The sequence below is a fragment of the Chanodichthys erythropterus genome, chromosome 1 (assembly GCF_024489055.1).
Source record: "Chanodichthys erythropterus isolate Z2021 chromosome 1, ASM2448905v1, whole genome shotgun sequence".
Taxonomy (NCBI): Eukaryota; Metazoa; Chordata; class Actinopteri; order Cypriniformes; family Xenocyprididae; genus Chanodichthys; species Chanodichthys erythropterus.
Genome location: NC_090221.1, coordinates 29,510,881 through 29,534,499, shown reverse-complemented (window position 1 = coordinate 29,534,499; position 23,619 = coordinate 29,510,881). Strand labels below are relative to the sequence as shown.

Below are 23,619 nucleotides of genomic sequence, written 5' to 3'. Positions count from 1 at the left end.
GCACATGCTAAACTTATATTTAAATAGGTTACAATTTAGGAGTAAAAGCACATTTCTTCATCATCCCTTATCTTACTCTAAATCTCGTCATACCTCCTATGTAATTACAGCTTTTTGCAATTCTTTTTAAATCAACAAAAATGTAATATTAGAACCTAACGGAAATGCAGCATCACCCGAAACAAGCAGTTTAAGCTTAAGAATTTACAGCTCCCAAACCATCACAAAACAGTTCTTTCTCCTCCAATGAAAAACTAAAGGCAGATATTAAATTACAGGAATGGTTGCTGTTTATGCAGCTAAAGGTGGTACAGTTATTACTCTCGTACAGAGGGGATAAAGTTATTCCATAACGTTATGAAACATCCTTATGATGTGCTTCAAAACCACTGGATGTGCTGGACTAGAAAATAAAGAATGGAGCTCTCCGGAACTGCTGCAGGTTTGCCAGGTTTATGATGAACAAAGTTCAAAAAAGAAAGAAGAAAAAGAAGAAGAAAAAAAAAAGATATAGATAGAAATAGCTAAAACCACATACTAAATGAGTTAAATGAATAATCCATTAGGGATGTAATTGCATTTTTATTGAATAATAATTCAAGGTCAGTTAGTACACACTTAGCAGCAATCTCTTTCTTTTCATTCTTTTAATATATTAAGAGCATTGAGAATTGGCACAAACAATATATTAATGTTGACTATGCTCTCACAGTTCAAATCTATGCAATAACACCAATTTCCAACACACTAGAGAAAATATAAAAGAAAAACTGAATACGTTCAATTTGTCACATCTCGCTCAGTGCAGACATCGGTGAATTAAAAACAAGTTATTGTCATTTTTGATTATGCAAATAAGAAATACTGAACAAAAGGGTGGGGGCGAAAAATAGGAACAAAGAAAAGAGTGCGACTGACTTGTCATTTTTGTGTGGGCTGGTGAGAACCAACCACACATAGAATTTAATTAAAAAGAAAAAAAAAAAACTTTTGTTTCTTTTTTAAAAACCGAATTACTCAAGAGACAGACAGAAAATGTCAAGTTGCCAATCAGCAACACTGAATTAAAGATCATGATGATAGTTAAGACAGCAATGTGTCATGACAACAGATGCATTACTGTATGTTATTTCTGAACCGTGTTTCTACAGAAACATCTATCTGCTATTAACTACATGTTTGAGTGTCTAATGCAAGACTGATGCATGTTTTGCACTTGTAAAACCATCATTAGTTGTTCTCAAACGCAACTGCCCCCATGTTTCATTTCTCTACAAAATAAGGCAGAGAGAAAACACTAAATTAAAACACCACACCCATGCACAAAACAAAGAGCACTTTTTACAAGAAATGTTTCTGTACATCCTACCCTACAAAAGTGACAACTTAAACGTAAACAAAGAAAGGAAAAATAACTTAAAAAGCCTATCACAGTAAGGCAGAAATTTTGTACAGTCAATAGTATTATACAAATGAACATTTTCAAATAAATTTCAGCTAAAATAACCGACTGATTTAAACAATTCCCCATCCATGTGTAATCATTCAATCTGACAGGCAGAGCGCTGTGCTCTTTTCCTGTACAGCAGCGCCCCCTACCAGCTCTAAGTAGGATTGCAAGTTGTAATTTCTGAACTCAAGATCAGTAACAAACACCAAATCCTTCATATCTGAACAGCTGTGCTGGGAAACACAACTGCCCACATTTGGATTTAGGGCTACATGCAATTTCAAATTAATATGGTTCACAGGGTCCAATACAAAAAAAACAAAAAACAAATTAATAGATGTCTTTAAAAATGGACCAGAGGGTTTTACGCCAGCATAATTTATAAAAGCACCTATGATTTTCAACAATGACCACATTGAACCATTTGCCAACTCTCAGGTGATGCCATATTTTGTGCTGCGCCGACCAAATCTGACAAACTGATATGAGTATGAGTTTCCTAAGCAAGTCACAACAACAAAAAAAACAACACTGAAAGGCAGATTATTCAAGACAGAGGGATGTTGCTCTTTTCTGTGGCCAACATGTGATTGTTTTCATCTTGCTCCCTACCAGATGACACCTGCAATCTGATCTACCAGATAATATAAATGTCTTACAATACTTTCAAAATGCGGAACATCACGCTATGCGAGTGTAAAATTAGCACAAGGGTCTGCTTATGCGAGCTGAACGCCTCCAGCCCCAGCTGACAAAAGCACTATTAATGGCAAGAGCGTTTGAGAGCCTGCAGCTTCCAGTAGACATCTGACCTCTTTGATCATGAATATTCACAACAAAACGCTGGATGTTCGGTGACCCGGAATAAGAACAGAACTGCTCTGGGCGCCTCCACAACTCTCTATGGATGCAAGTAAATCAAGTTTGTTGCTATTCATTTAATAGCCCAATTTTTCTGTTCTCAATTCTTGTTCGTCCCATAGCGCGTGTCCTACATGCTAAAAAAAAAAAAAGGGCGATCCGGCCTCTATTATGGAAAACATGGAGTTCTGGTATGGAATCTGTGGTTATAAGAGACAGAAGTGTTGATGAATGATCATGTGCAGGCGCTGCTTCCTGGTCTGATGCTTTACAAGGCTGCTCTCTAATAATAAGGCCTACAGAGAATAAGACAAGACCCAGCCTTACTTAGCACACGCACAGGAGTGATAACGTGGAAAATGGAAAACGCACGAAGCCTGATGTCTAAACATACTCACGCATTAAACCTACTAGATAAAAACAGCCTCAGGCGATGTTTATGTGTGCATCTGCGGGTGTCAGTACGTATCTATAGTGAAGAGCGCTAATATTTGGTTGTTAGTATGAGAAAGCATGTGATGTTTGTGTGTTGTCCAGGGATGGATGAACTCTGCGACTCATGGTGATTCAGCATTGTTGTTGGTCGTGGGTGTGGCTTTCTTCTTTGGCGGTTTCTTCACTGTCTTGGTGGTCGGCTGGAGATGACAGAAGGAAATGGTGGTTAACAAAAAAAAAAAAAAAAAAAAAAAAAAAAGAGCATTAATACCTTTTATGGTTAAAACAATTTATGAACAATTTAGTGAAGGCATGTGCTCACAACCGCTCACACACAAAGTCATGGAAAATGTAGGTTGATGTGACAGACTAGAGTGCATTCAGAAAGCATTGATACACCTTCATTTTGCTTTGATGCAGACTTAAAGGGTTAGTTTACCCAAAATGTCATCATTTACTCGCCCTCATGATGTTCCAAACCTGTAAGACTTTTTTTGAACTTCGAAACACAAACTAAGATCTTTTTGATGAAATCGGAGAGCTTACCGTTCCTCAATTGACAGTTAATCTACTACTTTGATGCTTCAAGAAGTTCATAAAAAGATTGTGAAACTAATCCATATGAATTAAGCAGTTTAGTCCAAATTTTCTGAAGGGATACAATTGCTTTATATGATGAATAGATTGAATTTAGGCTTTTATTCACAGAAAAACGTCAGCGAACATAAACAGAAGCTAAACCGTACATGCTTGACACGTGAGAACAAACCTCACTGGTTCTTGCGAAAACTCAAACATGCTGCGTAACACATGAGAATGAACCTCATTGTAGGGCTGGGACAACAAATCAATGCATAGTGATTTGTAGACTGATTCTGAGCTTAGTTTTGAACAGCAGATGGCGCTCTAGGCTAGTTTTTAACTGCACGCTCAAATGCTCATAAAGAAGATCACTGAAGAGCACTTGTGCGTTTGGCCAAAGAATGTACAATAACAAGAAGTGAAACGCAATAGAATGTTCCATTGCAACACCGCCGCCCAGCAGCAGCCCTGCGTTTCCGCCATTTTGGGGTGAAAGCGACTCGTCGGTCCACTAGTTTCTATGGCTGCTTTGGTTATAAAAAAAAATAAATAAATAAAAAACGTACTACATTAAAGCTAAAATTTAACCTGAATGATGACAACACAATAAAATACTATCACTAGTGATCATCAAATCCTTTTTACAGTTTATTTTACAGACTGTGGGTCTCATTCATGAAACACGAGCAGAACAAATTTTTGTGTAAATCGTGTGTAAAGTGGTTCTGGCGTAAATTTTCGGATTCATTAAATTGTTCGTATTTTCCAAATGTTAGTTGGTACGAAAGAAATCTACACCTGCTCCCAGCCACGCGTAAATAGTGCGTTTAACATCCGAACGTTTTGCTCATTAATAAGGCTGCATTTTAATTCACTTTAATAAGGTACATATTTACACAGCATTTTGAAAAAATATTATATATAGTAATTACATAAGTTTTTTTTTTACTTTTATTGTGAGAGCCAGTAATAGCATCTGCAAACGGAGCACTTTAATCAAATAATTAATTGATTTCAATAGGGTTGGGCAAACTAATGGCCCCTTAATTGTTATGGAAATTGTTTCCTATAAAATGGCCAAAATCCTTCGTTTGGTGTCATAATATGATGCCCATATATAGTTGTCAGTCGGATTTAATGGGCGGGATTTACGGTAATTGAGAAACCCAGTCAGTTTGGGATAAAATTCTTTGAAGTTCAAGTATTAGCATTATAAACATTGAATTAATACCAACATATGAAATTAAATTAAGGACATGCATCAAAAAAAATTGGGAATGTTGGACAATTAATATATAACAGAAAACAACAGCTTGTTTTTGCAGTGTTGTATGTTAAAGCATAAGTGTCCAAAAGTGGGAATTATGCGATAATGGACACAGCAATGCATCATGTATTATAAGATCATTATGTTTGTAGCGTGATCCGTTAAAACGTACAAATGTACAAGTTTGAGATCGGTAAGATTTTTAATATTTTTAAAATAAATTTTGTCTGCTCACCAAGATTGCATTTATTTAATTAAAAATACAGTAAAAACAGTAATATTGTGAAATATTATTACAATTTAAAATAACTATTTTCTATTGGAATATAATATAAAATTTATACTGCTCAAGAAACATTTATTATTATTATTATTATTATTATTATTATTATTATTATTATCAATGTTGAAAAAAGTTGTGTACTTTTTTTTCAGGATTCCTTGATGAATACAAAGTTCAAAAGAACAGCATTTATCTGAAATACTGTAAGCTTTTGTAACATTATACACTAACTTTCAAAAGTTTGGGGTCAGTAAGAATTTTTATTTTTATTTTTTTGAGAACAATTTAAAGAAATTAATATTTTTTTCAGCAAGGATGCATTAAATCAATCAAAAGTGGCAGTAAAGGCATTTATAATGTTACAAAAGATTAGATTTGAGATGTTCTTTTGAACTTTCTATTCATCAAAGAATACTGAAAAAAAATATTGTACACAAATATTTTGTACATCTGTACACAATAAATGTTTCTTGAGCAGCAGATCAGCATATTAGAATGATTTCTGAAGGATCATGTGACACGGAATACTGGAGCAATGATGCTGAAAATTCAGCTTTGCCAACACAAGAATAAATTACATTTTCAAATATTTTTAAATAGAAAACAGTTATTTTAAATTGTAATAATTTTTCACAATATTACTCATTTTACTGTATTTTTAATTAAATAAATGCAGCCTTGGTGAGCAGACGAAACTTCTTTTCAAGACATTAAAAATCTTACCGATCCCAAACTTTTGAACGGTAGTGTATACATTACAATTCAGATAGTGGAGTAATACTATTATTCCACTAGGTCTTATCTATATTGTTCGCTGCAAACATGATGATCTTAAAGTATTAATTATTAATTTACTATAAATAAATGTGTAAAGTTGCATAGAATGGAAATATTCAATAAAGTAGGCTAACTATGTTACCTCAGATGGATGAATGGTTGGATTCAACAACTGGTAAAATAAAACATATATAAAGACAATACAACATTTACTGTAGGAGCCATACAATTTACTGATGACTTCATTTGAAAAATGTTCTATTGTGCTTCTGATTCAGTTGTGAAATTCGCCAATTTTGGGTGCGTAAGATGTGAAAGATTCTATAGTCCAGTTGGCATTTTCACCCCATAATGGCGGCCGCGTTACCGGAGCGCCATCTAGTGTTGCCCAAACATCTAGTTGCCCAAAAAGGATCAGAGTGTCGCCTCTTTGGTTTGGCTGAGTCTGAGAATGTACGTGCACCTCAGAATGCTTTTATGACATGAGATTAATGTAAACAGCCCACTGCAAACACCCTTGTAATTCACTTGATTCAAATGATTATTTTATAGAAGCCTCAAGTGGTGTGTTTAAGAAATTGGAAGCAAGCCGAGTACAGCTGTTTCTACGGCCACCAAAGCTTTTTTTGCCAGCTGAAAACACTTATCTGTGAGTGCTTTGGCAACGCTTTTTTTTTTTTTTTTTTTTTCAGTTGAGATGCTTTGTTACTATGATATGGAATATCTGCAGCACGGTTACAGGTAGCAGGTAATTTGTTTCAGACTAAAAATGTCGACACAATGTAGAGTACTGGCCATGTATGTTCAGAGACCAGCAATATTAATTTCTCATCCATTTTGTTCCGTTCTCTTCTTGTTGATGTTGTTGTACAGTAAGAATTTTGTGAAAGTTGGTCGGTGTTGGATTTGCCCCACCCTCCTCCTCTCTGATTGGACGGCTGGCTACAAAGTGACAATGATGAACGCAGCGTTTTACTCAATGTTGAACATTTTTTACCGGTCACCTCCAGTTGAAGAATGTTGAGCATGTGAAAAAGAAGCTCAGTGCCTTGTTACGCTCCTGACATTTTAAAAAAACATGGTCCTCACATTGAAAACAACTGGAAAAGCACGCTAGCCACTGGAAAAAATGCCTTGGTGGACACACGACCTAAAGCACACAGTGCCATCTGCGGTTAAAAACTAAGCTTGATTCAAGAGAGAATCGCGATGCATTCAGAACATCTCAGAATCCATCCAGAATCATTTCTTGATTTGCTATGCATCGACTTATTGTCCAAGCCCTACCTCATTGGTTCTTGCACGTCAAGCAAAAAAAGTTTACCATGCTTCCGTTTACCACAACTGATGTCTGAGTTGATGAATGTTTATAAAAGCCTAAATTAATTCTCGCAATCACGTCTCTTAAAGGGATAGTTCACCCAAAAATGAAAATTTGATGTTTATCTGCTTACCCCCAGTGCATCCAAGATGTAGGTGACTTTTTTTCTTCAGTCGATCACAAATTATGATTTTTAACTGCAACCGCTGTCGTCTGTCAGTCAATTAATAGCAGTAGATGGGAACTTCAACTATAACAGTAAATAAAACTTGCTTAGACAAATCAAAATTAAAACCTGCGGCTCGTGACGACACATTAATGTCCTAAGACACGAAACGATCGGTTTGTGCGAGAAACCGAACATTATTTATATCATTTTTACCTCTAATACACCACTATGTCCAACTTCGTTCAGCTTCCTGTTAGTGAGGTCAAAAAACGCGTTCTGAAGACGGAAGTGATGTCTCGCCCATATACTTCAATGAGCGCGAGACATCACTTCCGTTGTCAGAGCGCGATCAGACCTCACTAGCCGGAAGCTGAACGCAGTTGGACATAGTGGTGTATTAGAGGTAAAAAATGATATAAATACTGTTCGGTTTCTCGCACAAACTGATCGTTTCGTGTCTTAGGACATCAATGTGCCGTCACGAGCCGCAGGGTTTCATTTGGATTTGTCTATGGAAGTTTTTTCTACTCTTATTGTTCAAGTTCCCATCTACTGCTATTATTTGACTGACAGACGGCAGCGGTTGCAGTTAAAAATCATAATTTGCGTTCGACTGAAGAAAAAAAGTCCTTTACATCTTGGATGCACTGGGGGGGAAGCAGATAAACATCAAATTTTCATTTTTGGGTGAACTATCCCTTTAAGAAAAACTGGACTAAACCACTCAATTCATGTGGATTAGTTTTACGATCTCTTTATGAACTTTTTGAAGCGTCGAAGTGGTAGTCACGTAGATGTCAATGGAGGGAAAGAAACAACTCATATTTTATTAAAAATATCTTAATTTGTGTTCTGAAGATGAACAAAAGACTTACAGGTTTGGAAAGACATGAGGGTGAGTAATTAATAAAAGAATTTTTTTTATTTTTGGGTGAACTAACCCTTTAAGGTGCGAACACATTAGCGAAATGTCTGAAATTTAGCAGGCAAAAAGGTCTATTGTCAACAAGCGATGTATGAAGCACTGCTCACACAGAAGTCACTTTCAAACCAAACAGCTTTCTGTTGATCAGTGCAGTAAATACAAATGACCAATCTTTTGCCCTCACGCAAAATTCCAGATCATGTGGATTCCAATTGAAATGTTTGCCAAACAAAAGCTCAAAAGTGCTAAATGTGACCACACCTTAAAATCTTTTTTTTTTTTTTTTTTTTATGTTCCATTACCCATAATGACAAAAGGATTAAGAGTATTTTGCTTTTTCAGATATTATCTTTCATGTGTAATATAGCGGTTTGTGAATGTACAAGGTCTGCAACGATCAAAGTGCACAATAAATGGAGTCTTCTAAAAGAAAGAACCAATTCTGTACTGCCTGAAACGAGTCATCAGTGGACCTGTTTACTCCTGGTCACTTCATGCATATACTCTGAATGGATAGCTATCCGTGAACAGACCAGGTGCCGCTTTCGAGTACGAGATGGACTTTCGAACCACTTGAGGAGGTGGTTTGAGACTCATTCCAAAAGAAACTAGACATTTGTAAATCCATCTGGTTGTTGAAACCACATATGTAAATTTTACTCCTCCCAAAACAGTAAAAAAAATAAATGTGAGAGAGTGTTACAGGCTTTATGACGTTATAGGCAGATATGACAGTGCTACTGCACCACGCATCACCACAAATGAGTAGTTGAGTATCTCTTCAGCAAGACAACGTGCAAACTGCTGCATAAATGAAACTGAAAGTAACACAATTATCCTCATTATAATTAGTGAGACTGAATGATCTTACGAGTTCTGATGCCGGTTTTTTGTTTTAAAATTAGCTGATGATAAATAAAATGCAGCTCATATCTGTTGCTTTCGTTGACATGAACTCAGGTAGGCTTGAATATAATGTGGGAATTGAAGATCAGATTTATATTTGTTTTGCGGTGACATTTATGTGGCCAATAAATCATATAGCTATCCGATCAGTAAAACACATGATGTGACCAGGTGTAAACAGGCCCAGTAATTCCAGTCTTACTAGGTTTGTTTGTATAATACAAGCCTGCGGTCTTCTTTGGCTGCCTGCAAACGTCTACTTTGAACCTCAAACAATGTAGTTGTAGCTGAGGCCTGGAAGAGTTTGGTGTGTGTTGTCGACATGTCAAAAAGACGCTGTTTTCTGCACTTCCAAAATATTAGGACTGGATTTGATACAAAACCGTCACCATTGTTACTGTTCATATAGGGTGGCCAGCTCTAGAAAAAGTCTCTTCCATCTAAGAAAAATGGAGGCCACTGTGCTCTTGTGAGCCTTCAATCCAGCAGAATTTTTTCCTAGCCTACCCTAGATATGTGCCTCGACACAATCCTGACACTGAGCTTTCCAAATAATTTCCAGTTAATTGAATTTGCCACAGATTTACTTCAATCAAAAGGTAGAAACAGAGAAATGGGATGCACCCGAGATAAGCTTATCACAAATCTGATTTTTGCTTTGTCATTATGGGATGTGGAGTGTACATAAATGTGAAAAAACCTAATAAATTAAATCATTAGCACAAGGGTGCAACATAAAATGTGACAAAATTAATTGTTCTGAATGTTTTCTGAATGCACTGTATTTCAGCGAACTCTAAGAGTGCTTTAAGAGTGACAATCACATATTACAAACTACTAGTGACAAAATAAGCTCTGAATTATGGGTATGGCAAATAAAACATCTAACCAGGGAACATTTATTTACTCATTTCAGTAGCTGCAGGCTTTTCATATTTCTTCAGAATTGAAGACTTGATAAATAGTGCACAAGATGTATGAGCCACTTCAATTGTGTTTTCATAGAGTTTTTAAAGAAGAGCAGCATGAAAATTCTGCTACACATGACTTTTGTGATCCATGAAAGAAGAAAAAAAAAGGCAACTTTTTTAGCTCTCTTACTGAATATTCCAGACACAATCAAAAAATGCTGAAATTGCCTCAACACTCAGAACAAAAACATGTGCTGCACATAATACAGTTTGTGAAAACACAAGTATAGGACACATTCAAGACATTTGTATCCATTTTCTAATACTTCCACCATTTCATGCTTTATAACACACTGTATTATCATGTGAGAACATGAACGCAAACAAACATGAATGGGACAGTTGACAGGCCAGTGCTGCATCATCACAAACGTTTAAGCCTTGCCAATGTAAAAATATTCAAGTGCACGAAAATGTGAACTAATTCATTACACGTGCACTGTGTGTGCGCAGAAAGCCATGTCTCAGACATCGCATGAATAATAAATCGAGCTCTCCTTCACATCTTCTTGTGCTTGAATGGATACATTTACACAAAATTGTCAAAAAATGCCCATCTTGTCAAGTGTCCCAGTAAACATAGTTGGTTTTAAATAAAAGTGTACAAAATGTATCAGTATATTGGATCTGTGCATTCGGTCTTAAAGTGACAGCAGCCTAATATACTGCTATCTGTGTTTTTAAATGTTAGAAAATACTCACTGCTCTTGAAAAATTAATTCTTAATAAAGTAACAAAAGTTACTCAATGTTTAATTGATATAGAAAAGATTATGTAGTGTTATTTTACATTTCATTATTCAATTTCTGTACCTGAAAACTACTGTTAGACCTACTTGAAAAACCTACCTGAAAAGCATTGCTTATTTCATTTATATCATTATTCTATTGTATTTATTGTGCCATTGCTTGTAATTTGATCATTTGTTCTTATTTTATTACAGACTGCTTACTTGTCTTTAATAATGTTTTCAATTATTAGTTAGAATGGTAGTTTTAGCTGTGGTATTGAAATTGGAATAGAAAATTGTGGATTTTCACGGATATTAAAAATGTTGGTTTCATAATGGCTGGTAAAAAGGTCATCAGTAGGTGTGGGAAAAAGTTATTAGGCTCTATCTATGTGTAAAAGAAAAAAGAAAAAAAGAGGGTGTTAGGTAAAAAGAGCAATTGATTCATGTACCTCTGTCTTGGCAGCAGCTGGTTTCTTGGCTGCTCTGATGCTCGGGGTGCGTTTGGGGGCCTTATCGGCTACATCTTCATCTGAATGCTCAGTCCTGCTATCCGACTGATCATCAGAGCGAGAGCTGTGCTGTGATTCAGTGTCAGCTGGGATGGGTGTGGCACGAACTGAGGAAAACAATAATGATGGATACAGTTTTAGACATAATTCCTACTCAGCAGCATGTGCTGTACTGGATTTTTCCCTCTAGATAAGCAGCTGGCATGAATGTGACATGTTATCATTTGTTTTTTATTAGTTTGAGGCAAATTATTTTGAGTAGGTCTCTCAGGCCAGGGGTTTTCAAACTTTTTGATGCCACGGATCCCTGAATATGATGCTCTCTTTCTGCGGGACCCCTTTCCTAATTCATATACATAATCATGTTTAAAGACCCAAATAAATGAACCTAATCAAATCAGAGCATAAAATTTGTCTTGTGGTGTGAATATTGGCTCTCAGGCACTGCGGTGCAAACATACTCTCTCTGGCATTTAAAGCTTGCCAGACCTCATTCAAAGCGTGCAACACAAAGACTTCTTTAGAAGAGCCTTTTACTTGTCCATTCACAATGCATCATGTTTGACGCTCTGTAATTCAATGAAGGAGCTCTGTGTGCTAATAGAATCTCTATACATCTAATTATTGAAATCATCTCCTCTGTGGAACTCTGGATGATTCTACCACAAGCTTTGTTCATATTTGCTGTAAAGCCTCACGTGGGGGTCATGATCTTCAGCATCTTGCCAGTTTAATGACGTCACAGTGTGTGAAGAGACCAAACTTCATGGTCTTGATCCTGTTGAATGAGTGCTGAAACTCATCCAACAAATGGAGAACAGAGTGCAGTTGCGTATGAACAAACTCCAGCAGATTGACCCCTCCTCTCTCTCATCCAGTAGGCAGTTGAATCACATGCTGGTCACATCAGCATCAGCATTATAAACAGGCTGAGACAATGGCTGCCTGCAGAGAGGCTTTCAGTGAGTCAGCAAACACACATTCACACCTCACTGACCTGCCTGTGTGTGTTTGAACAGAACATTATAAATATGAGTAGTATTGAAATGGCATTGAAACAGGGGCATTTGCTAGAGTTATCTGTCACTATGGTTATTCAAGCATTAAAGAAGTAGATTTATTGTGGTTACATACCAACATTTTTCAATCCGCACCCGTCTGCTCCTGTATGTACAGGATTACATTTAGGGAGTCACACCTGTTACGATTTTGAAACCAAACACTGACTGTGTGAACATGGCCTATTATGTTTTAGTTCCACAAAGTTAAGTCCTCGAGATACTTCAAGCGAAATTGAAGAACGAACTGGTGTGACATTATCTCAAACAACATCAGGCCAAAACCAAGTTCATTTGTAGATAGTTTCAGGAGTTTGAAACAGCTTGCCAAAGCAAACTTTACAGAAATAACAGAGCTGGAGAATATATCCACATCGATAAAATCAGATGCTTTCTTAACTGCTGTCATTTTTTGATGCGTTTATTTTGGGACTGAAATGAAAGTGCGCAGCACATATTTTTTACATATTCATCTAAATGCCGCTCTCAGCAGTGTGGGTGGCGTTGCGATGTTTGCTAACAGTTTACAGTTACTGTTATGAAAGAAATGCCAAACTTCTTTTTACCCCTAAGTGAAGAACGAAAAAGAACTTCAACGTGAGTATATCAGGGCCTTTCGATTCTATGCGAATGTATTGTTAGGAGTAGGGATGACGATTTACATAAATTCCCATAATCAATCGTTGTTTAAATTGTTTAACAATCACTTAATGGATAAATCGTTAACCTTAACCTCTTAAATCTGAAGGGGGGTTATCATTTTAGTATAGTTAGTATTAGTATAGTTCCTAGCCATATCGGCCTAGAAAATCACAACTTTTCATTTTCCTCTTTGGTCATTTCTGAGCGAGATGCTAACGGTCTAATCAGATTCAATGACTTATGCTGAGCTGCTGCTTAAGTGCTACCGCCAGACCCGGAGATTGGCTGAATGGATTCAAAAACGGTAAAACTCAACTGTTTAACTAACTCTAGGGGAGTTGGAAAATGAGCCTATTTTCAAAAAAAGTGGAGTGTTCCTTTAACAACCACTTGTTTAACCAACACAAAATAGGTGTCAAATTAGTTTAGAAGCTTGGCTTTACAGTGAATATAGGGAATATGACAATCACTTAAGTTTTTTAAATTTGCTGACATAACAGAAGTGCTCTATTTTCATAGTGTGAAAAAAACTGCTTTACATGAAAATGTGATCTGTAAAATCGTCTTACATAGACTTATGTCATATATCACTGAAAAGGTCTCAACTAGCAGAATACATCAAGCATATTTGTTTCAGTTAGAGACCAAACTATACTATATATAACTATATACAGCCAATGCATGTGTAAACGGTATACACTTGAAGCTTTTGCACCACGTTTTTGTTTCTAGTAAATCACATATCTTTATTTAGAGCAGGTGTCAGGAACGAGCCCAAACACAACACTAGACAATGCATAGTGTATTAAATGACATGACACGCTGCTTGACTAAAGCTATAGGACTTCTGGAACGCAATGTTTTCCAACGTCATTTGAAATTTCAAACAATAAAAAACTGCATCTTGGGTGTGGTGGGTGGTTACAATGGGTAGGGACGATGTGTAGAGACCAATCGAACACCGTTTTACAGCTAGAGCATTGGATTGGTTTGATCACACATTGATTTACCAATGCGCCACAGAATAGGAGCACACATCTAAAACAGTGCTGGATGATCATCACTCATCCACCAGGATCTTATTACTTGTTGTTTATTCTCTGTACTTTTTATTTACTTTATAAGTAGTTCTTATGTTCAGTAAAATCACTTGTTTGGACCCTCGGTTAATTATGTTTCGTGATAAAGGCTAGCCTACCAAATCCATTGCATGGCTTGAAGACATTTATACATTTAGAGTGCATAACTACGGCGCTCTCGCTTCATTTTTCCTCGTGTCTGCTGCACGTGTTTTGAGCAACTACACTCTCTAATGATGACCTTGCTTAAATCGACCAATCGTTTTAATGATTAAGTTATGATCAACAATTAATAGATAGCAGATTAATCCTTAGCATCCCTAGTTAGGAAGATGTTACCTGTGCGTGTGACTGTTTTAGCACGAGGTAGCGTGGCTGCGGTGTGCGTGTCTTCTGTGCCGTCCAGGTGCAGTGCGACTTCGTTCTGAATCAGAGTCAGATCCTGCATGCTGAAGCTACGCAGCTTCTCTGATAACACACCCTGACCCTGCAGTTCAATAACACAACAGACAAACATTACAATTGCATATTCTTATTCTAGATGCACAATACTACTGTACTTTTACTGTAACTTTTCACACTATGCAACAAACATCTGCACCTCTGTATAGCACCTACAAGTCATAACAATAAGAATTTTTATATGCTGGACCAGTATTTCAGACCAGTATTTTTACTTGAATTGCCTATATTTTCCACCACAAAAGTATTTTTTACTTTTAGCAATTCTTATTTCAGAAAGACGTATTATTATACATTACTGATCAGAAGTTTGAGGTCAGTAAGATTTCTTTTAAAGAAATTAATACATTTATTCAGTGATTTCACCTTTGTGGCAGCTGTGACGGCTGCAGTAGCTGCAATGTTGAGCCCTCTCTTCCCAAACCGCATCATGGTCTCATAACTGCGGTCTTTAGCCTGGGTTATGTACTCATCAATTTCCTGTAAAACACACATATGTCATGCAACACAAATCCATTACTCTGCCTTAACTCTGATTTGTCAGGAAACCTGTTTGAAAACAACCACCTCTAACAATAGTTTTTTTTAATGATTATATTAATGTACCTTTTCTTTATTGGAGAGAGTGGGGTGCACAAACTTGCGGTACAGCACACTGGAGCCCTTGGTGTAGGGGGACAACAGCCAGACAACAAAGGCGATCTTAAGCTCAAAATAAAATGGAAACCTGGCAAAATGGGGTGGGGGGGTCAACATATAAATAATTAATACAACAAATCTTAAGATAAATTAATAATTATTAATAACAATGATAGGGATGAAGATGACCCTTATATAACATTATAAAAATAAATTGTGTAGTTCAAAAAAAACAAAACTGTAAAAAAATATAAATTTATCTAAAATAATCTAAAATACAGTATTGACAGTTGACTGACCAAGAGAGAAGCATATCTGTGATCGTCTCTGCTGTTGTAAATATTGCAAACACTATCCAGTACATCATCCATTTCACCTGAGGAAGGAAAAACACACACAGATGTTTTAATAAAGCACGTGTGCACATGACATCAGCATGCATCAGGTCACATGCTCTTGCTGAATACAGCCTTGTGCGTTATGCATGACTGCTTGCTTATAAAAAAAAAAAAAAAACAGTTGCCATTGCCATTGGATTTGCCAGTTATGTCTTCATCTGTACTGCCAATAAGATTAATAGCCAGTTGAGCAATTATCAAATGACACATCACTGTGGTGGTTGTCTTAAACAGTTTGTACATGTATATAAGATGCATATATTATATATTATATATATATTATATATATATATATATATATATATTTAATAAAAAAGAATTTATCATATTATAAGTATTTATTCCTTAAATATTAGGGGGAAAAAAAGCTCATTATCCCTTTTAAAAGTTATCATATAGCATTTTACATGAATAGGGTACAAACTGATGTCAAAGTATTTTTTGAAGCAATAAAGACACATTGTTCCTTACATTACTGGAACATGTAATACATTTAGTTTAATAAATGCAAATAGGATCCTTAAAAAATACAACCCGAATTCCGGAAATGTTGGGACATTTTTTAAAATTTGAATAAAACGAAAACTAAAAAGACTGCCAAATCACATAAGCCAATATTTTATTCACAATAGAACATAGATAACATAACAAATGTTTAAACTGAGAAATTTTACTATTTTATGCACTAAATGAGCTCATTTCAAATTTGATGCCTGATACAGGTCTCAAAATAGTTGGGACGGGGGCATGTTTATCATGGTGTAGCATCTCCTCTTTTTTTTCATAACAGTTTGAAGACGTCTGGGCAACGAGGTTATGAGTTTCTGGAGTTTTGGTGTTGGAATTTGGTCCCATTCTTGCCTGATGTAGGTTTCCAGCTGTTGAAGAGTTTGCGGTCGTCTTTGACATATTTTTCATTTAATTATGTGCCAAAAGTTCTCTACAGGTGAAAGATCTGGACTGCAGGCAGGCCAATTCAGCACCCGGATTCTTCTACGACGAAGCCATGCTGTTGTAATAGCTGCAGTATGTGGTTTAGCATTGTCCTGCTGAAATACACAAGGCCTTCCCTGAAATAGACGTCATCCATGTTGCTCTAAAACCTTTATATACCTTTTAGCATTCATAGTGCCTTCTAAAACATGCAAGCTGCCCATACCGTATATACTTATCCACCTCCATACCATCAGAGATGCTGGCTTTTGAACTGAACGCTGAGAACACGCTGGAAGGTCTCCTTCCTCTTTAGCACGGAGGACACGGCGTCCGTGATTTCCAACAAGAATGTCAAATTTGGACTCGTCTGACCATAGAACACTTTTCCAATTTGAAACAGTCCATTTTAAATGAGCCTTGGCCCACAGGACAAAACGGTGCTTCTGGACCATGTTCCTTTTTGCGTGATAGAGCTTTAGTTGACATCTGCAGATGATTTACAGACAGTGGTTTCTGCAATTATTCCTGGGCCCATTTAGTAATGTCATTGACACAATCATGCAGATGAGTGGTGCAGTGTCGTCTGTGGGCCCGAAGACCACGAGCATCCAATGAAGGTCTTCGGCCTTGTCCCTTACGCACAGAGATTTCTCCAGTTTCTCTGAATCTTTTGATGATGTTATGCACTGTATATGATTTGCAAAGCCTTTGTGGAATACTTTAAAAACAATGTTCCTCAAAGTCAAATTGCAATCTTTTTAAGCACTGTTTCAGATTGGATAGCCTCTGCCCATCTTTACCTCTGCGAGACTCTGCCTCTCTAAGACATCCCTTTAATAGCTAATCATGTTACAGACCTGATATCAATTAACTTAATTAGTTGCTAGAAGTTCTCACAGCTGAATCTTTTCAAAATTGCTTGCTTTTTTCAGCCATTTGTTGCCCCCGTGCCAACTTTTGTGAGACCTGTAGCCTGCATCAAATTTGAAATTATCTCATTTAGTGGATAAAAGTGTAAAATTTCTCCTTTTAAACATTTGCAATGTTATCTATGTTGTATTGTGAATAAAATATTGGCTCATGTGATTTGAAAGTCTTTTAGTTTTCATTTTAAAATAAAAAATAAAAAAAATGTCCCTACATTTCCAGAACTTGGGTTGTAAATATTCAATTTACTCAATATTTTTACACAAATTGTATTGTTTAGTACATTCATCAGGCTCAACCATTCAACCTCATCACCATATTGTATAAATAACTAACAACCAACATTTGGTGCCAAAATAGCTATCAAGACAGTTTACACTAAATCTATATGTAGCATAGTATATAAAATATTATAATATACAAATAATATACAATATACTAGGATCTTCATCATTTTCTGCTAAAGTTAACCACGTAAAATAAAATCTTGTCCACTTAATGGCAATATAATTGAATATAACTGACCATGACTATAACATAAGAGTTAAAAAAAAAAAAAAAAAAATCTGGTCAGTATAAATATCCTAATTGAAGCTGCACTGAAATACTTACATACTCCTTGACGTTTTTCGTCTTCACAGCCTTATAAGAGGAATAGGCAGGATAGAGGGTCCCAAAGGCCAGGCTGCAGAGAGAAAAGACCCTTAGTGAACACACTCCCAGCAGACACAGACAAGCTAACCATTACACTAACTCACTTCAGCAGCTAAAATTTCATTTGCACCGTTACCTCAAGTTACAGGACACAATTACGATACTTAAGAGGCTGCATTTAAGTGTTAGAGGATGGATATCTCTGGCTCATTCAAATCTAATCAGAACAGAAATAAACAATTTTATGAATCACACATCCAATATTGGTGTGGGGACTGAGCAAAATATTCAGAGGCTCTGTATTTTAGTGAAAAGCAAGCTCATAAAACTTTTCCCAGTCAATACCAACCCTACTGTACACACACCAGCATGTTTCATGATGCTATTGGAAAGCAAACACTGTGAATCTGAGAGCCATTAAAAGTGAATCAATTATGAGCGCATGAAGACGGACCTACACGCAAAAAGACCAGATTCCACACAGATGTCCTGCATGTGCAGCATGCACTCAGACACGTGCCCTCACGCACTCGCGCTCCTACACACAGAAACATGCCATTTTGTGCTGAGGCGACAAAATCTGAACGTTCTGCACTGGCAGATCCAGTAGAGGATGTCAGGATACAGGACAGACCACACCCACCCACTGCTGACAGCATTCTGATCACTGTGTGTTCTGGGGCTTAAAGTCACCATGAAACCAAAACTGACCATTCTTAATTTTTAATATTGCAGTGTTTATTATAAATGATTTATCTGTGCACATAATTTTATTTTATTTTTTAAATCACATCCCCTCGAAATCTTTAATAAAAATAATTTCTGACATCTCTTCTCTTTGATGATAGCCTCAGTAAACCTAAGGCGGGACAACCCGTCACTCACATGAGATCGACCAATAGCAAACCACAACCATCCAACTATCCAATCAATTTCCCAAGGACAAAATCAAGTCCTGCCCTACATTTTTTTCTTGTTTGAGAAGCCGTTCGAGAAGCACGCGGATTTAAGTCACAATCAGTGTTGCCAAGTCTGTGGTTTTCCCGTGGAATTTGGCTACTTTAACACTATTCTTTTTCAAGTCCGCGTGTTGAAGCGACCCCAAATAAAGTGATTATTTTACCCCCTGGCACGCGACTGGGCTAGTTTTGAGTAGCAACTTGGCGGGCTTTGTTGTGAAAACCTGGCAACCCTGGTCACAATAGAGAAGAAAATTATCACAACTTCTGTTTCATGCCGACTTCAAAAACATGCTTGAATTTATGGTTGTGCATATGATGCATTATACTCTGTAAATGTGTATGTTCATATAGACTGTGCACCATGTGTAATGCATAATGAAGCATGAGGACAGCGAGGCAGTCTGGCGCGTGGCAGACCGCATGCCCTCTGTCCCATTACAACTAGCCTGACTCCCATAATGCATCTGCTCATCAGTTAAAGCCACAGAAAAGAGCATTCCATGATATTCAGCAAAACCACAATAATGATGCCTGATGTTTGTTTCTAATGGCCTATATCCAGACCATCAAAGTCAAAACAATCAAATCAACCACTGCCATTTGTGCCCAAGCATAATTTGTTCAGCACATGCATGGCCTAAGTGTTTGATGTAATCGATTTATCAGGGAGTTAGTAATCGGAGTATGATCCAATGAAAATCAAAATCACCTGACTGTAAATCCCTCTAAGGAACCCACCTGAGACCCAAACATCACAAATTTGAGTCATATGGAACTGAATGGCCTCCTTCACATTACATAACATTACCAGCCAGGACAAATCAGCTGGGCAGGTAGGCCTTCTTACAGAAAAACCCTCTGAAACCCATCTTAGAAGTCTTTGATTACAGTTTGAGATTTAAAAATTAGCATTTGAAAGTATGATGACATCAGCATAGAGAGGAGATGATGTGGGTGTAATATAAACAGATGTGATGCCTGAAATCTGGCCATATGTTTTTTTGTTTTTTAATATTTCTATATTTCATATTCTCTATTGAAGTGTTTGTTACATTAAGTCACAATATCATACATAGGGTGAAAATCACACAACAAGCAAACACAAATGGTGAACCCTAGCCGTCTGGATGAAGTCATCGCTTTGTTTTATCAATTTAACCCTTAATGCAATTTAAATGAGTAGATAAATATCTTTAAATCCCTCTAAATGTTAATATTAATGCATTTAACTGAAAAAATAAGCTGAAATATTCTCTATTTCTGTCCTGTATCCGCAGCAACACACAACACAAAAACACGCGCACGCCGCATATACACTCACACCACCATCCGCGAAATGATCCACGACACCATCTTGATCTTTGCGAGGACTTTTCCTTATTTTAGTCGATTATTCAGCATCTCCATTCCGACCACACCAGTGATGCTGAATATCACGAGGAACCTCAGCGGATCTTGTGTGTCTGTGTAACAGTATAGCCGTTATGATGACGGGGAGCCGCTGCATATGCGCTCACTCAGCCCGTGTCTCTTAAAGGGACAGTAACATCTTTACACCTGCTACGTTTATTAAAAAACAAACATTCATTTATCGGTTTCATTGCTGCCCTGGCAAATATTTGACATGGTATCCATGGTATCCATATCCATAGTACATAGTTATTGTCAGTGTTTCAAACAGAAGAAAAAAACACTGTGCATTTTACTGTCATATAGCCTATGGTAGCCTATATGTACATGTGGACTTACTTTACCAAGAATGTCATAGGTCAGTTTCAAAAGTCATAATTTGGAGCTCAACATTTTGTTAGTCCATCTTAATTCATATTCATTTTTCATTTTTATCTATTTATATAACATGTGTGGCTTTCTGACCTTTAAAATTGTGCATTGGTGTGTTGTTTAAACTCAAATATTCAATGTTTTTTGAATAGAAACTACAACCAGGTAAACACTTTTAAATAAAATGCATGTTTTATTAGCTGAAAGCAACTTGCACTGATATAGGCCTATCTTAAAATAGGTCAGTGCTATTGTTTTGTCTCAAGATGCACACCAGTAATGTTTCTGTGAAACTAGGCCTTGATGTATTGAACATGATAACACATAAAACTACATTCTGGTGTACAAAAACAAGTAGATATTGGTTGGTTCAATTTATTAGCCTGCAAATAACCTTTGGTGCTTGGACCCCTATAATAATAATATTTCCAAAGAATCACTTAAAATATTTTATTAGGTACAAATTTACTTTATTGCTGAAGGTTAAACGTATAAATAGTTTACCAATGAATTATTATCTGACAATGATGCCTAATGTGTGTCGGTGTTCATATATAACACAAAGTCCTATTCAGCTATGATTATTCCTACATGATTTATGTTATATGATTTATATTAATGGTTGCTTTATCCTATATGATTATGATCTCTGGAATCACACAAACACAATAATAAAGGAATATATAATTTTAATATAAGCTGCAACTATATAATGAATCAAGATTGTTTTAATACCCCTCATAAAAAATACTGATGATGGAATTCACCATCATATTTACATGCATTGTGGTTTAAGACCATATTTTCATGTATATGGGCTTAGACACAAAAAGAAATTAAAAAGAGACGTAAAAATAAATGAATAAAAAAGGCAAGAAAATATCTGCACAGGCTCAAAAAAATAGGCTAATTAACCTTCTAAACACAAAATTAGCAATGAATTACAAGATTATCACAAGTGTATTAAGGAAATATTATAATTAAATTGTATCAACTAAGTGCAGCAAAATCCCCTCCATTTTTATTTGTGGTTTTTTGACGTGTTTTTTAGATATTGTACCAGTTAGTTCCCTCATGAAGAGAAGAATCTCCATATTCATGGAACAATCTCAGTGACTTCACAGTGACACGCGTTCTAAATATTCGCAGCTTCAGCTGCAGTCCTCCTTTATAAACGCTGGAATTCTCTCTTGAGCTCAGTGTGTCTCTAACTGCAGGATGGAAAAAGGTTAGACTCAATACCGACGGGTGTGGTGGGTGGATGCAACGGGGGCCAAGAGGGTCCCAACTGGTGGGTCCCAAGTGGTGGAGTGTGGTCGGGGTCGGGTTGGGGGTGAGATAGTGATTGGCAAACGTGGTTATTCTCTCTAATCAAATGACCTTTTTATTAGTTGATCACTGTAAACCTGCTATAAACCTTAATACACCAAATGAAGATGTGATAAACAGGCACGAAATTATAAATTGCATACAACCTCTACATTTGATTACTTTATTAAATGTTACTATTTCTTGGCCCTCGCTGCCAGGGTGTGGTGGGTGCCTTGCAGCGGGTGCTAGTGGTGAAGGTGTGACAGTGATTGACAAAAGGGGGCAGCATGGTTATTCTGTCTAATAAAATGACCTCTTTAGTTGTCGACACCTGCTATAAACCTTAATACATTCATTTGAGTAACCTTAATATGATGACCTCTGATCAAACACAGGTCCAAAATTATAAATTGCACATAAAATGTCCTCTACATTATGCAATAAACAAGTTACAAAGTAATGCAAAGTGCCATGTATCTTTTGAAAATATAATTTGTGTCTCTAAGTGTATCTAAATAAACATTATGCTATATATTAAAAGAGAAAAATTATTTTGTTTTTTGGACCACATAATATTCAGACAATTCTGGCAACTGACAAACACACACTCTAAAAAATGCTGGGTTAAAAACAACCCAAGTTGGGTTGAAAATGGACAAACCCAGCGGTTGGGTTAAATGTTTGCCCAACCTGCTGGGTAGTTTTATTTAAACCAACTATTGTTTAAAAATTGCTATATGGCTAGCTTAAAAATAACCCAAAATAGTTGGGAAATTAAAAACCACATGCAATTAGAGACAACAATAATAGACAAAAGGTGAATGTTTATTAATAAGCTTTAATATTTTATTAATATATATTTAATAGTTTATTAATATAAATGTATTAATAAGCAATTTAATAAATGTGTATTGTTTAATAATTTAATAAATGTTAATTTCCATCATACTTTGGGTTAATTTTAATTAAGCAATACAGTAATTTTTAAACAATAGTTGAGTTGACATTTTTGACAAAAAAAATCTGATTATGCCTCTAGCTATTACCATGTTCCAGCAACTGCTTGGCTCTACGGAATCAGAAGTCAAGATTTACTTGATAAACACCAGTATTGGTTTTTAGTGAAAGTGAAAGTGACGTGACATGTGGCCAAGCAGTTGGCAGCCATTGCTGCGGCGCCCGGGGAGCAGTTGGGAGTACGGTGCCTTGCTCAAGGGTCTCACCTCAGTCGTGGTATTGAGGGTGGGGAGAGCGCTGGATATTCCCTACCCTCACAATCCCTGCCAGACCTGAGACTCGAACGCATGACCTTTGGGTTACAAGTTCGACTCTATATTCATTAGGCCACGACTACTTTTAAAAGTAATGCACAATATTGCATTACTCCCTAAAAAGTAACTAATTGTGTTAATTGTGTATTACTTTTTCTCACCTGGGATGGGCTTGCTTGTTTGTTTTTTGATAACAAAAAAAGTTTTTTTGGGTTATTTGGGTTATTTTTGGCAAATGTGAAGACCCTTTCACACCAAAAGTGAAATGAATAGCCTCAGGATGAAGGAAGTGCAAATGTACACCTGTAC

General features: G+C 36.5%; 1 protein-coding gene across 1 annotated transcript; it reads right to left on the bottom strand.

Annotated features, from left to right (window-relative positions):
• Nucleotides 1–575: 575 nt before the first annotated feature.
• On the bottom strand, nucleotides 576–20,408 carry reep2 (receptor accessory protein 2). Its single transcript, XM_067382878.1, has 8 exons — nucleotides 20,268–20,408; nucleotides 17,943–18,015; nucleotides 15,369–15,445; nucleotides 15,037–15,157; nucleotides 14,797–14,910; nucleotides 14,308–14,455; nucleotides 11,130–11,296; nucleotides 576–2,946 (listed from the first exon to the last, which is right to left on the bottom strand). Exons 1-8 carry the CDS (start codon nucleotides 20,297–20,299, stop codon nucleotides 2,869–2,871), a joined length of 810 nt encoding a protein of 269 aa, XP_067238979.1. The 5' UTR covers nucleotides 20,300–20,408; the 3' UTR covers nucleotides 576–2,868.
• Nucleotides 20,409–23,619: the final 3,211 nt, after the last annotated feature.

Excerpts from the sequence above, each read along its gene's own strand:
- reep2 (XM_067382878.1), bottom strand. The coding sequence starts at position 20,299 with ATGGTGTCGTGGATCATTTCGCGGATGGTGGT. Across the intron at positions 14,456-14,796 it reads CCGTCACAGCTGCCACAAAG|GGTCAGGGTGTGTTATCAGA; the intron begins GTGAAATCACTG and ends ATTGAACTGCAG. Across the intron at positions 11,297-14,307 it reads TAAAACAGTCACACGCACAG|TTCGTGCCACACCCATCCCA; the intron begins GTAACATCTTCC and ends TGTTTTCCTCAG.